General features: G+C 50.2%; 1 protein-coding gene across 1 annotated transcript in view; it reads right to left on the bottom strand.

Moving 5' to 3' along the window:
• The window catches only part of LOC142297183 (ral GTPase-activating protein subunit alpha-2-like), a 210810-nt gene that overhangs the window by 70119 nt on the left and 127593 nt on the right, over window positions 1–13098 (bottom strand). The window contains exon 14 of the mRNA XM_075341450.1: window positions 4995–5106. Within this exon, the coding sequence (XP_075197565.1) occupies window positions 4995–5106 (112 nt within the window). The remainder of the gene's footprint in view (window positions 1–4994; window positions 5107–13098) is intronic.

Genomic DNA, 13098 nt, shown 5'->3' with positions numbered 1-13098 from the left:
GCCGACTGCGTGTCCCTCCTTGGTGGTTGATGTATGCCACCGCTGTGGAGTTGTCCGACTGAATTCGGATCTGCCTTCCTTCCAGCCACTGCTGGAAGGCTAGTAGGGCAAGATACACTGCTCTGATTTCCAGAACATTGATCTGAAGGGTGGACTCCTGCTGAGTCCACGTACCCTGAGCCCTGTGGTGGAGAAACACTGCTCCCCACCCTGACAGACTCGCGTCTGTCGTGACCACTGCCCAGGATGGGGGCAGGAATGATCTTCCCTGTGATAATGAGGTGGGAAGAAGCCACCACTGCAGGGAGTCTTTGGCCGTCTGGGAAAGTCTGGGACTTTCCTGTCCAGGGATGTTGACTTCCCGTCCCATTGGCGGAGAATGTCCCATTGAAGTGGACGCAGATGAAACTGCGCAAACGGAACCGCCTCTATTGCCGCCACCATCTTCCCGAGGAAGTGCATGAGGCGTCTTAAGGAGTGCGACTGACTTTGAAGGAGAGCCTGCACCCCAGTCTGCAGAGACCGCTGCTTGGCCAGCGGAAGCTTCACTATCGCTGAGAGAGTATGAAACTCCATGCCAAGATACGTTAGTGATTGGGTCGGTGACAGATTTGACTTTGGGAAGTTGATGATCCACCCGAACGCCTGGAGAGTCTCCAGTGCAACATTCAGGCTGAGTTGGCATGCCTCTTGAGAGGGTGCCTTGACCAGTAGATCGTCCAAGTAAGGGATCACAGAGTGTCCGTGAGAGTGCAAGACTGCTACCACTGCCGCCATGACCTTGGTGAACACCCGAGGGGCTGTCGCCAGACCAAATGGCAGAGCTACGAACTGAAGATGGTCGTCTCCTATCACGAAGCGTAGAAAGCGTTGGTGCTCTGTAGCAATCGGCACGTGGAGATAAGCATCTTTGATGTCTATTGATGCTATGAAATCTCCTTGAGACATTGAGGCAATGACTGAGCGGAGGGATTCCATCCGGAACCGCCTGGCGTTCACATGCTTGTTGAGCAGTTTTAGGTCCAGAACAGGACGGAAGGAGCCGTCCTTTTTTGGAACCACAAAGAGATTGGAGTAAAATCCTCGCCCCCGTTCCTGAGGGGGGACAGGGATCACGACTCCTTCTGCTCTTAGAGAGTCCACCGCCTGCAGCAGGGCATCTGCTCGGTTGGGGTGTGGGGAGGTTCTGAAGAACCGAAGTGGAGGTCGAGAACTGAACTCGATTCTGTACCCGCGAGACAAAATGTCTGTTACCCACCGGTCCTTGACCTGTGACAGCCAAATGTCGCAAAAGCGGGAGAGCCTGCCACCGACCGAGGATGCGGAGGGAGGAGGCCGAAAGTCATGAGGTAGCCGCTTTGGAAGCGGTTCCTCCATTTGCTTTCCTGGGGCGTGAGTGAGCCCGCCAGGAATCTGAGCTCCCTTGTTCTTTCTGAGTCCTTTTGGACGAGGAGAATTGGGCCTTGCCCGAGCCTCGAAAGGACCGAAACCTCGACTGCCACCTTTTCTGTTGAGGTTTACTTGCTCTGGGCTGTGGTAAGGAAGAGTCCTTACCCTTGGACTGTTTTATGATTTCAGCCAATGGCTCACCAAACAGTCTGTCTCTAGATAATGGCAAGCTGGTTAAGCATTTTTTGGAACCAGCATCTGCTTTCCAGTCCTTTAACCACAAGGCTCTGCGCAAAACCACAGAATTGGCGGACGCCATAGCGGTTCGGCTCGTAGATTCTAAGACAGCATTGATAGCATAGGTCGCAAACGCAGACATTTGCGAAGTTAGGGACGCCACCTGCGGCACTGCTGGATGTATGAAAGCATCCACCTGTGCTAAACCAGCTGAAATAGCTTGGAGTGCCCACACGGCCGCGAATGCTGGAGCAAACGACGCGCCGATAGCTTCATAGACAGATTTCAACCAAAGGTCCATCTGTCTGTCGTTGGCATCCTTAAGTGAAGCGCCATCCTCTACTGCGACTATGGATCTAGCCGCAAGCTTGGAAATTGGGGGATCCACCTTTGGACACTGGGTCCAGCGTTTGGCCACCTCAGAGGGAAAAGGATAACGGGTATCCTTAGAACGTTTAGAGAAACGCTTGTCTGGATGAGCGTCGTGTTTCTGGATCGATTCTCTGAAGTCAGAGTGGTCCAAAAAAGCACTTAATTTACGCTTGGGATACAGGAAATGGAACTTCTCCTGCTGTGCAGCTGCCTCCTCTGCAGAAGGGGCTGGGGGAGAAATATCCAACAGTCTATTAATTGCCGATATAAGGTCATTAACCATGGCGTCACCATCAGGGGCATCCAGATTGAAAGGAGCCTCAGGATTAGAATCCTGATCACCGTCCTCAGTCTCATCACAGAGAGACTCTTCTCGCTGAGACCCTGAGCAGTGTGATGACGTGGAGGGTCTTTCCCAGCGAGCTCGCTTAGGCTGCCTGGGACTGTCATCTGAGTCAGAGACTTCAGCCTGTGATGCTTGAGACCCCCTTGAAGTACGGATTAGTTCCAACTGAGGGGGACCGGAGAGCAGAGACACAGCAGTGTCCATGGTCTGAGTAACTGGCCTGGCCTGCAAGGTCTCCAGGATTTTTGACATAGTCACAGACATTTTATCAGCAAAAACTGCAAAGTCTGTCCCCGTCACCGGGGCAGGGTTCACAGGCGTCTCTGCCTGGGCTACCACCACATTAGGCTCTGGCTGACGAAGTGCCACTGGGACTGAACATTGCATACAATGTGAGTCTTTGGAGCCTGCCGGTAGATCAGCCCCACATGCAGTACAAACAGTGTACACAGCCTGTGCCTTGGCACCCTTGCGTTTTGCGGATGACATGTTGCTGCCTCCTCAGAGCAGTACAGGGTGTCCAGCCAAGAAGCGACCTTACAGTGCAACTATATATATATATGGTACCAAGAAAAAAGTACACTAATATAACACTGAGGCACTAGTGGGGCCAGCACTAAAGTGCAGCTTACCGCCCGCTTAGGAGCGGGTGTGTGGTCGCCGAATTCCCTTTAGTCTGGGTCTCCCAGAGCCTGCTGCCTCTCCCCAGCCAGACCGCATGTGTAATGGCTGCCGGCGTCCTTGTGGAGAGGGGGGGCGGGCCCTGGGCGTATACAGACGAAGAGCGGGAAGCCTGCTTCCCACTGTGCCTAGTGAGAGGGCTGGAGCATGTAAATAAGCTCCAGCCCTCGGCGCTGCCAATTGAGCAGCGTCTCTCCCCTACCCTGATTGACAGGGTGGGGGCGGGAACGAAGCGGCGCTAGGCCGCAGAAGCCGGGGGCTAAAGTTAGAAGCGCCGCCGCCGTAAAAGCGCGGTCGGCGCAAAGTCCCCGGCGCACCACAAGTCGCAGCTGCGCCGCCGCTCCAGTAGCGGTCGGTGCAGTAGTTCCCAACATATAACGTCACTCAGCAAAGCTGCAGTGACCTAACCCCAGCGCACAGCGCTACTGTCCCCGGCGCACTATAACGCTCAGCAAGCCTTGAGAGTGTCCGTGCCTGCCGGGGACACAGAGTACCTGAAAGTTGCAGGGCCTTGTCCCTGAACGGCACTCCCGCTCCAAATCCAGCAGGTTCTCTGGGTCTGTGGATGGAGCCCGGCCTCAGGGCTTGGAGGCCGGTAAGATCCCACTTCCACAGAGCCCTCCAGGGGATGTGGAAGGAAAACAGCATGTGGGCTCCAGCCTCCGTACCAGCAATAGGTACCTCAACCTTACAAGCACCACCACGGGTGAGAAGGGAGCATGCTGGGGGCCCCATATGGGCCCTCTTTTCTTCCATCCGATATAGCCAGCAGCTACTGCTGACTACAAACAGTGGAGCTATGCGTGGATGTCTGACCTCCTTCGCACAAAGCAGAAAACTGGTGAGCCAGTGATCCCACTGGGGGTGTATAGCCAGAAGGGGAGGGGCCTTACACTTTTTAGTGTAATTGCTTTGTGTGGCCTCCGGAGGCAGTGCTATACACCCAATCGTCTGGGTCTCCCAATAGAGCGCTGAAGAAAACACAATCTGTGTACACACCCTAAGAAGAAAAATGTGCATTCTGTGACTGAAGACTGCTGAATTGTGACAGTGTGCACATACGTGACCGCACAGTCACATGGGTAATCATGACAGTGTGCACAATGTATCCGGTCACGATTCAGCAGTCTAGTCACAGTCTGACTGCACACTTTGTTTTTTATAGACATTTAGAAGTTAACAGCAGATATGTATGCTGTGACTGATCATCAAATCAAATGCACAAATATGTGACATGAGCCAATAAGACTAGATCTAGCTCAGACAATGGCCAATATTACACCACTTTGGATAGATATAGGCACAGTAAGGGGTACTTTGCACACTACGACATCGCAAGCCGATGCTGCGACGCCGAGCGCGATAGTCCTCGCCCCCGTCGCAGCTGCGATATATTGTGATAGCTACCGTAGCGAATATTATCGCTACGGCAGCTTCACATGCACTCACCTGTCGCTCTGGCCGGCGACCCGCCTCCTTCCTAAGGGGGCAGGTCGTGCGGCGTCACAGCGACGTCACACGGCAGGCGGCCATTAGAAGCGGAGGGGCGGAGATGAGTGGGACGTAAACATCCCGCCCACCTCTTTCCTTCCGCATTGCAGACGGGACGCAGGTAGGAGATGTTCCTCGCTCCTGCGACTTCATACACAGCGATGTGCACTGCCGCAGGAACGATGAACAACATCGTACCATAGCTGCAGCCAAAACAATGAAAATGACCGACACTACACTGATCATAGGATACCGACGCTTTTGCGCTCGGTAATCGTAGTTAAAATGATTTACACACTACGATGTCGAGAGCGACGCCGGATGTGCGTCACTTTCGATTTGACCCCACCGACATCGCACCTGCGATGTCGTAGTGTGCAAAGGGCCCCTAAGGGTATTCCAAATAACTGATGGCACCCTTAAAAAATTGTGAAGGCTGCAGCCCACTGTGGCGGTCCCAAAGAAACTGTAAACTCACCCGGAATAAGACCCCAGCAAGATCCTGAGAGAACACGTCCTTTTTTGAGGGATCCTTTGGTTTCTGAACAACGGCTTCTGTTATTCGCAGTAATATCTGTAACATCTGCTCCCTGTGCAAAGAATGCAAAATAGAAGGAAAACAATGAAAACCAATATGACAGACATACAGATGGACAATTTGGAGCCTCCAATTCTCACATTTGATCGGAAACACTGAAAAGCTACAAACACAAATCTCTAATAATCAATATTCATATAAAACATGGACAAATCGCTTTCCTCTCCCTTTTTCAATACACACATGTAATACTAAAGATCCAGAGTTATTAAAGGGCCCCCTCAATACGGGTGGGCTACAATATAAGAGTACATCCAACAGAAAAGTAAACTTTAATTACATTTTCAGGAGACTGGAAAAAAAAAATGTCTGAAGAAAATTGGCTGCATATTGGAATATGTGAACAAAAACCCCCAGATAGGAAAATGCAGGATTTTCAGTCTGTAGAATTGGCTCAGGGATACTATTTAGTATCTGCAAAAAGCCACATCTTGGAAGCGTATAAAAGCCTGATAACTTGGCATGGCTAGGTGGTAAATAGCTTTATTGCTCTGCGGATTTCTAAAATGTCCTTTTGATGAAAACGGTCTAATTCCAAAAACGTGGCACGTCCTCCGCCATCAGCAGATTTAAATGACATTAGAAGAAATGCAGAAGGATCTGTAACCTGCCAATAACTGAACGGTTCACGGTGAAACTTAACTGCTCTAATTAAACTGCGGATAACATAGATATGCCCGTGTTACAGAACAGAGGAAACAACACATTTGTGCATTCACCAATGATTAACTACGAAGCCTGCCAACAACACGTAGGGTGGTAAAGGCACCGGCTCCGAAAACAAAGTCCAATCACCTGTCATACAGTGTTCAGTTCCACACTCGCGGGGTGCCGCTACATTGTCGGGCTCTCTTCACATTGTAGCATCTGATAGGCAACCTGAGGTCTTCTAGTTGTTCAGCCTGAGCCAGGCGCCGGCTGATTCATTTCAATTGCTCCCCAGTCCTACAGGAGTTAATTCTTGTGGATTTGTGTGCGGCTCCCAGGTTGCTAATTACCACCCACAGCTGTCACTTTCCTATTTGAAGTATGGGATCCTGTTGTTCTGAGCCGATAATAGCTTCAGCATAGCTCCAGCGATTCCGGTCTTAGTGGTGATCCATAGATATGAAGAAGAAAACGGCACTTCTGTACTCCTCACATTTGTGCTACTGAGGAAGGTCCAATTTGGGCCGAAAACGTTCTTCAAGCACAATAAATATACTTTTTCATCACACTTTGGGAGTGCCTTGTTACTTCTTGTTTTAGTGGTGATCCAGTCTTTGGTCATCTGTACTTGCTATATTGAGCGGTGTGGAAGTTTTCCTGTTGTGCGTTTACCTCCTTTTTTCTTTATTCCCCTGTACACGTATTTGTCTGTACTTTGTGTTGGAGTGCAGTGTGTACGAGTTTTCGTTCTCCATGGTCCGTGTCATTTCTGTGGGGTTTTGTTACTCTGTTTCCGGCCCGCCCCAAGGGTGAGGGAGAGTAGAAGTAAGATCAGGGCTTGGACAGGAGTCAGGGTCACGCTGGGTGCCTAGACCTCGCTACCATCGAGCATACCTCTGGGATAAGGGACAGAGCTGGGCCTCAAGTCTGAGGGCCAACCTACGAGCCCCTGTTCTGTCATTTCTTAACCAGTGATATCACTGTGGCCAATGTGGTCACGTACCATGAATGGAGGGTCATCAAATTAGCACACCTATTGATCCTACCAGCCATGTACAATGTACAATGCAGGAGTTAAGGTGGCCTATGCATTATTCTGAACCTGAAGATTCATGTTCAAGATTTTAGACCCGGTTTCTAGTCTACAATCTTTGCATGGAAGAATGTTCCTAGAATAATTGCTCATCTTCAGTCTTTTGTAATGGAACATGTATGGCCAGTTTGTACGACCGCAGAAATGTCTGTGTGATGATCATTAACCAGACAGTTGTTCAACCAAATTATTTCTATGTACAGGCTCATTAGATAAATCTTGGCTGAACAAGCCATTTTTTGGCAAGACCAGCTGATCAGCCATTATTTATGGCAGTGCTCCAACTTTTCCATGATAAATGCTGTCTGTGGAAATAAAGAACAGCCTGTTGGATTTCAACAAGACAAATCCTTGCAATCTCAGCAGAAATAAGGAGCTGACAAACGAGACTAGAAGCATCTTACTTCTCTCTCCCCATACAGAACACGTGGCTACAATTTGTGTCCAGCAACAAGAACTCATTTTCCCATCTATTCCTAGTAACAATACTTCTATGCGTCTCTGTTCTCAGCCTTGGTCATTAGAGCAAGCAACGGTGCGTGATGAAAGACAAAGTCAAGAGGCATCAGGAACATCTTAAGTGCAGAAATGTGCGCCCTTTGTTCATCCATTTTCTATGCAATGTTTTGCTTGGTATTAACAGCATTTCTCAAGCCTGATAATGGGTGTATGAATGCCGAACTTGGACGTTGCTGCTGCCACTTGCAGTTTGTACTGTGGTGGGATCCTGTGTCCCGGTGTCAGGAGCTTTGTACCTAGTACACTCACAAGTTTTAGGCTGCTTTCACACATCCGGTTTTTGTAGTGCAGCACAATACGGCGGTTTGCGTCGGTTGCGTTTTTCCGTATAGACTTGCGCCGTATTGTGCCGCATGGCCTTGCGTTGCGTCCGTTTTTTGCCGGATGCGGTATATTTAGTCCATGCAGCGGCCGGATGGAACGTCGCCTGGCACGTTTTTTTGTGCGGCAAAAAAACCGCATTGCGGCGCGTTTTACAATGCAAGCCTATGTACAGCGGATGCGGCGTTCTGCGGCAAAAACCGCATCCGGCCGCCGGATGTGGTTTTTGCACTGCGCATGCTCAGTATCAAGCCGCATCCGTAAAAAAACAAATGGGCCGCATGGAAAAACTTATGCAACGGATCCGTTTTTTTCGCCGCATCCGTTGCATAGGTTTTTGAGCAAGATTGAGCTGCACTGCAAAAACCGGAGGTGTGAAAGCAGCCTTAGTAGAACACTACAAAACGTTCTGATCCCAAGAACACATTGTGAGAAGGCCATGAGAAATGCGGCATCCAATCACCGAGCGCTGCCCATCACTACGTTCTCATCACGTTAGGAATAGAGTAATGGGGTCAGATATTGGCCACAAAACTAAGGTGCATGCAAATCTGTAACTATTTGGTGCTACGGATATTAACTATCGAGTGACTGCAGCACAAGATCACATACAGTGCAATGTATTCCTCTGGGCAGCTGCTGTAACTTACTGTTAAAATTAATTATGAGCATTACAAAAGATCTCAGCGCAGCCTTGGCCTAGAAGTGAAGCAGCTGACGGGCAGCCAGAAGCCGCACTGAGAAACAGTTCAGCGTAGGATTTAGTTTGACTGGTAATGGCCGTATGACAAAGGAAAGTTACAAAATCGCCTGATGGCTATGATTACAAAAAACAAAAAGGGTAGACATATATACATGCACTGCATCAGCACACCGCCAGAAACAATACATGAAATCCACTGCTAGCACAGATCACTGAAGATCAAAATTCGAGAATAATGTAGGATCACTTGCTTTTTTCCAGAAATAATGTAATCTACATTGATCAACATTTGAAGGTTTTTTGTAAGGGGTACACCATGCCACTAGAACAGAGTTTTACAAAAGAGCCAAAGTTTATCAACATAAACCCTTTATTTTGACCAAAAAGAGAAGATCATAGAGAAAAGCAATAACTGCAGCACAGAGAAAGATTAGAAGTACATTTTCTGAAGGTAACAACAGTCACCAATCAGTAGGACGTGTACAGGCCTTTGCTTTGAATGACTTCAGCCCATCTGCAGCCACAGGACATCACTAGGCTCTCACACTGCTCTGGTGTGATTTTGGTCCACTCTTCTTCCAGTCTCTTCCACAGTTCTTTGACTGTTGTGGGTTTCTTGGCCATAACTTTGTCACCAAGGATTTTCCAGAGGTTTTCCATTGGGTTTAGATCAAGATTCTGGGCCATTTTATTGTTTCAAAGTTTTCTTGCTTCAAGGAACTGCTTTACCCATTTTGCTGTGTGAGAGGGGGTATTGTCATGCATGAAAATTGCTGGCTGATTGAGTGACGCATGCAAGTAAGGAACCATGTGTTGAAGAAGGTTCTGATACACACTTGCACTCGAATCTCTGCCATGTAACTGTATGAGAGGTCCAACTCCTGCTGCAGAAAAATTCCCCAAACCATGACCCTTCCTCCCCCAACTTTCACTGACTTCTTAAAAGGGAACTTGTTAGGTGCAATATGCACCCAGAACCACGAGCAGTTCTGGGTGCATGTTGCTAATCCCTGCCTAACGGTCCCTGTATACACTAGCATAAGAAGGGAATTTTGTTTACTTACCGTAAATTCCTTTTCTTCTAGCTCCAATTGGGAGACCCAGACAATTGGGTGTATAGCTTCTGCCTCCGGAGGCCACACAAAGTATTACACTTAAAAGTGTAAAGCCCCTCCCCTTCTGCCTATACACCCCCCGTGCCTCACGGGCACCTCAGTTTTGGTGCAAAAGCAAGAAGGAGGAAAGTTATAAATTGGTTTAAAGTAAATTCAATCCGAAGAAATTTCGGAGAACTGAAACCATTCAACATGAACAACATGTGTACACAAAGAACAACAGCCCGAAGGGAACAGGGGCGGGTGCTGGGTCTCCCAATTGGAGCTAGAAGAAAAGGAATTTACGGTAAGTAAACAAAATTCCCTTCTTCTTTGTCGCTCCATTGGGAGACCCAGACAATTGGGACGTCCAAAAGCAGTCCCTGGGTGGGTAAAATAATACCTCGTAATAGAGCCGTAAAAACGGCCCTTCCTACAGGTGGGCAACCGCCGCCTGAAGGACTCGCCTACCTAGGCTGGCATCTGCCGAAGCATAGGCATGCACCTGATAGTGTTTCGTGAAAGTGTGCAGGCTCGACCAGGTAGCCGCCTGACACACCTGCTGAGCCGTAGCCTGGTGCCGCAAAGCCCAGGACGCACCCACAGCTCTGGTAGAATGGGCCTTCAGCCCTGATGGAACCGGAAGCCCAGAAGAACGGTAGGCTTCGAGAATTGGTTCCTTAATCCACCGAGCCAGGGTTGATTTGGAAGCCTGTGACCCTTTACGCTGGCCAGCGACAAGGACAAAGAGTGCATCCAAGCGGCGCCGGGGCGCCGTACGAGAAATGTAGAATCTGAGTGCTCTCACTAGATCCAACAAGTGCAAATCCTTTTCACATTGGTGAACTGGATGTGGACAAAGAGAAGGTAAGGAGATATCCTGATTGAGATGAAAGGGTGACACCACCTTAGGGAGAAATTCCGGAACGGGCCGCAGAACTACCTTGTCCTGGTGAAACACCAGGAAAGGAGGTTGCATGACAGCGCTGCTAGCTCAGACACTCTCCGAAGCGATGTGACTGCTACTAGGAAGACAACTTTCTGTGAAAGGCGTGAAAGAGAAATATCCGTCATTGGCTCGAAGGGTGGTTTCTAAAGAGCCATCAGAACCCTGTTCAGATCCCAGGGCTCTAACGGACGCTTGTAAGGAGGGACTATGTGACAAACCCCCTGCAGGAACGTGCGTACCTTTGGAAGTCTGGCTAGGCGCTTCTGAAAAAACACAGAGCGCTGAGACTTGTCCCTTAAGGGAGCCAAGCGACACACCTTTTTCCAATCCGGATTGAAGGAAGGACAGAAAGGTAGGTAAGGCAAATGGCCAGGGAGTAAAACCCTGATCAGAGCACCAGGATAAGAAGATTCTCCACGTCCTGTGGTAGATCTTGGCGGACGTTGGTTTCCTGGCCTGCCTCATAGTGGCAATGACCTCTTGAGACAACCCTGAAGACGCTAGGACCCAGGACTCAATGGCCACACAGTCAGGTTGAGGGCCGCAGAATTCAGATGGAAAAACGGAAATTGAGATAGCAAGTCTGGTCGGTCTGGTAGTGCCCACGGTTGACCCACCGTGAGATGCCACAGATCCGGGTACCACGACCTCCTCGGCCAGTCTGGGGCGACGAGGATGGCGCGGCGGCAGTCGGACCTGATCTTGCGTAACACTCTGGGCAACAGTGCCAGAGGAGGAAACACATAAGGCAGTTGAAACTGGGACCAATCCTGCACTAATGCGTCTGCCGCCAGAGCTCTGTGATCTTGAGACCGTGCCATGAATGCCGGGACCTTGTTGTTGTGCCGTGACGCCATTAGGTCGACGTCCAGCATCCCCCAGCGGCAACAGATCTCTTGAAACACGTCCGGGTGAAGGGACCATTCCCCTGCGTCCATGCCCTGGCGACTGAGAAAATCTGCTTCCCAGTTTTCTACGCCCGGGATGTGAACTGCGGATATGGTGGATGCTGTGGCTTCCACCCACAGCAGAATCCGCCGGACTTCCTGGAAGGCTTGCCGACTGCGTGTTCCGCCTTTGTGGTTGATGTATGCCACCGCTGTGGAGTTGTCCGACTGAATTCGGATCTGTTTGCCTTTCAGCCACAGCTGGAACGCTTTTAGGGCTAGATATACTGCCCTTATCTCCAGAACATTGATCTGCAGGGAGGACTCTGGCTGAGTCCAGATACCCTGAGCTCTGTGGTGGAGAAAGACCGCTCCCCACCCTGATAGACTCGCGTCCGTCGTGACCACCGCCCAGGATGGGGGTAGGAAGGATTTCCCCTTCGACAATGAAGTGGGAAGAAGCCACCACCGAAGGGAGGCTTTGGCTGCCTGAGAAAGGGAAACGTTCCTGTCGAGGGACGTCGACTTCCTGTCCCATTTGCGGAGAATGTCCCATTGAAGTGGACGCAGATGAAACTGCGCAAAAGGAACTGCCTCCATTGCTGCCACCATCTTCCCTAGGAAGTGCATGAGGCGCCTCAAGGGGTGTGACTGGCCTTGAAGGAGAGATTGCACTCCTGTCTGTAGTGAACGCTGTTTGTCCAGCGGAAGCTTCACTATCGCTGAGAGAGTATGAAACTCCATGCCAAGATATGTCAGTGATTGGGCCGGTGTCAGATTTGACTTTGGGAAATTGATGATCCACCCGAATCTCTGGAGAGTCTCCAGAGCAATGTTCAGGCTGTGTTGGCAAGCCACTCGAGAGGGTGCCTTGACAAGCAGATCGTCTAAGTAAGGTATCACCGAGTGTCCCTGAGAGTGTAGGACTGCTACCACTGTAGCCATGACCTTGGTGAAGACCCGTGGTGCTGTCGCCAAGCCGAAAGGCAGTGCCACGAACTGAAGGTGTTCGTTTCCTATGGCGAAACGCAGGAAGCACTGATGCTCTGGTGCAATCGGTACGTGGAGATAAGCATCTTTGATGTCGATTGATGCCAGGAAGTCTCCTTGGGACATTGAGGCGATGACGGAGCGGAGCGACTCCATCCGGAACCGCCTGGTTTTCACGTGTTTGTTGAGCAGTTTTAGGTCCAGAACAGGACGGAAAGATCCGTCCTTTTTTGGCACCACAAACAGATTGGAGTAAAAACCGTGACCCTGTTGCTGTAAAGGAACAGGGATCACCACTCCTTCTGCCTTCAAAGTGCACACCGCCTGAAGAAGAGCATCGGCTCGCTCGGGGGGCGGAGATGTTCTGAAAAAACGAGTCGGAGGACGAGAGCTGAACTCTATCCTGTAACCGTGAGACAGAATGTCTCTCACCCAACGGTCTTGTACCTGTGGCAGCCAGGCGTCGCAAAAGCGGGAGAGCCTGCCACCGACCGAGGATGCGGTGTGAAGAGGCCGAAAGTCATGAGGAGGCCGCTTTAGAAGCGGTTCCTCCGGCGGTCTTTTTAGGACGTGACTTAGACCGCCATGAATCGGAGTTCGACTGACTCTTCTGTGGCCTGTTGGACGATGAGAATTGAGACCTGCCCGCGGGCCGAAAGGACCGAAATCTCGATTGTCCCTTCCGTTTTTGAGGTCTCTTCTGTTTGGGCTGGGGTAAGGAAGAATCCTTTCCCTTGGATTGTTTAATGATTTCATCTAATCGCTCACCAAACAGGCGGT

The sequence above is a fragment of the Anomaloglossus baeobatrachus genome, chromosome 3, assembly GCF_048569485.1.
Source record: "Anomaloglossus baeobatrachus isolate aAnoBae1 chromosome 3, aAnoBae1.hap1, whole genome shotgun sequence".
NCBI lineage: Eukaryota > Metazoa > Chordata > Amphibia > Anura > Aromobatidae > Anomaloglossus > Anomaloglossus baeobatrachus.
Note: the sequence above shows the minus strand (reverse complement) of the source record. Positions and strands in the feature narration are given on the sequence as shown.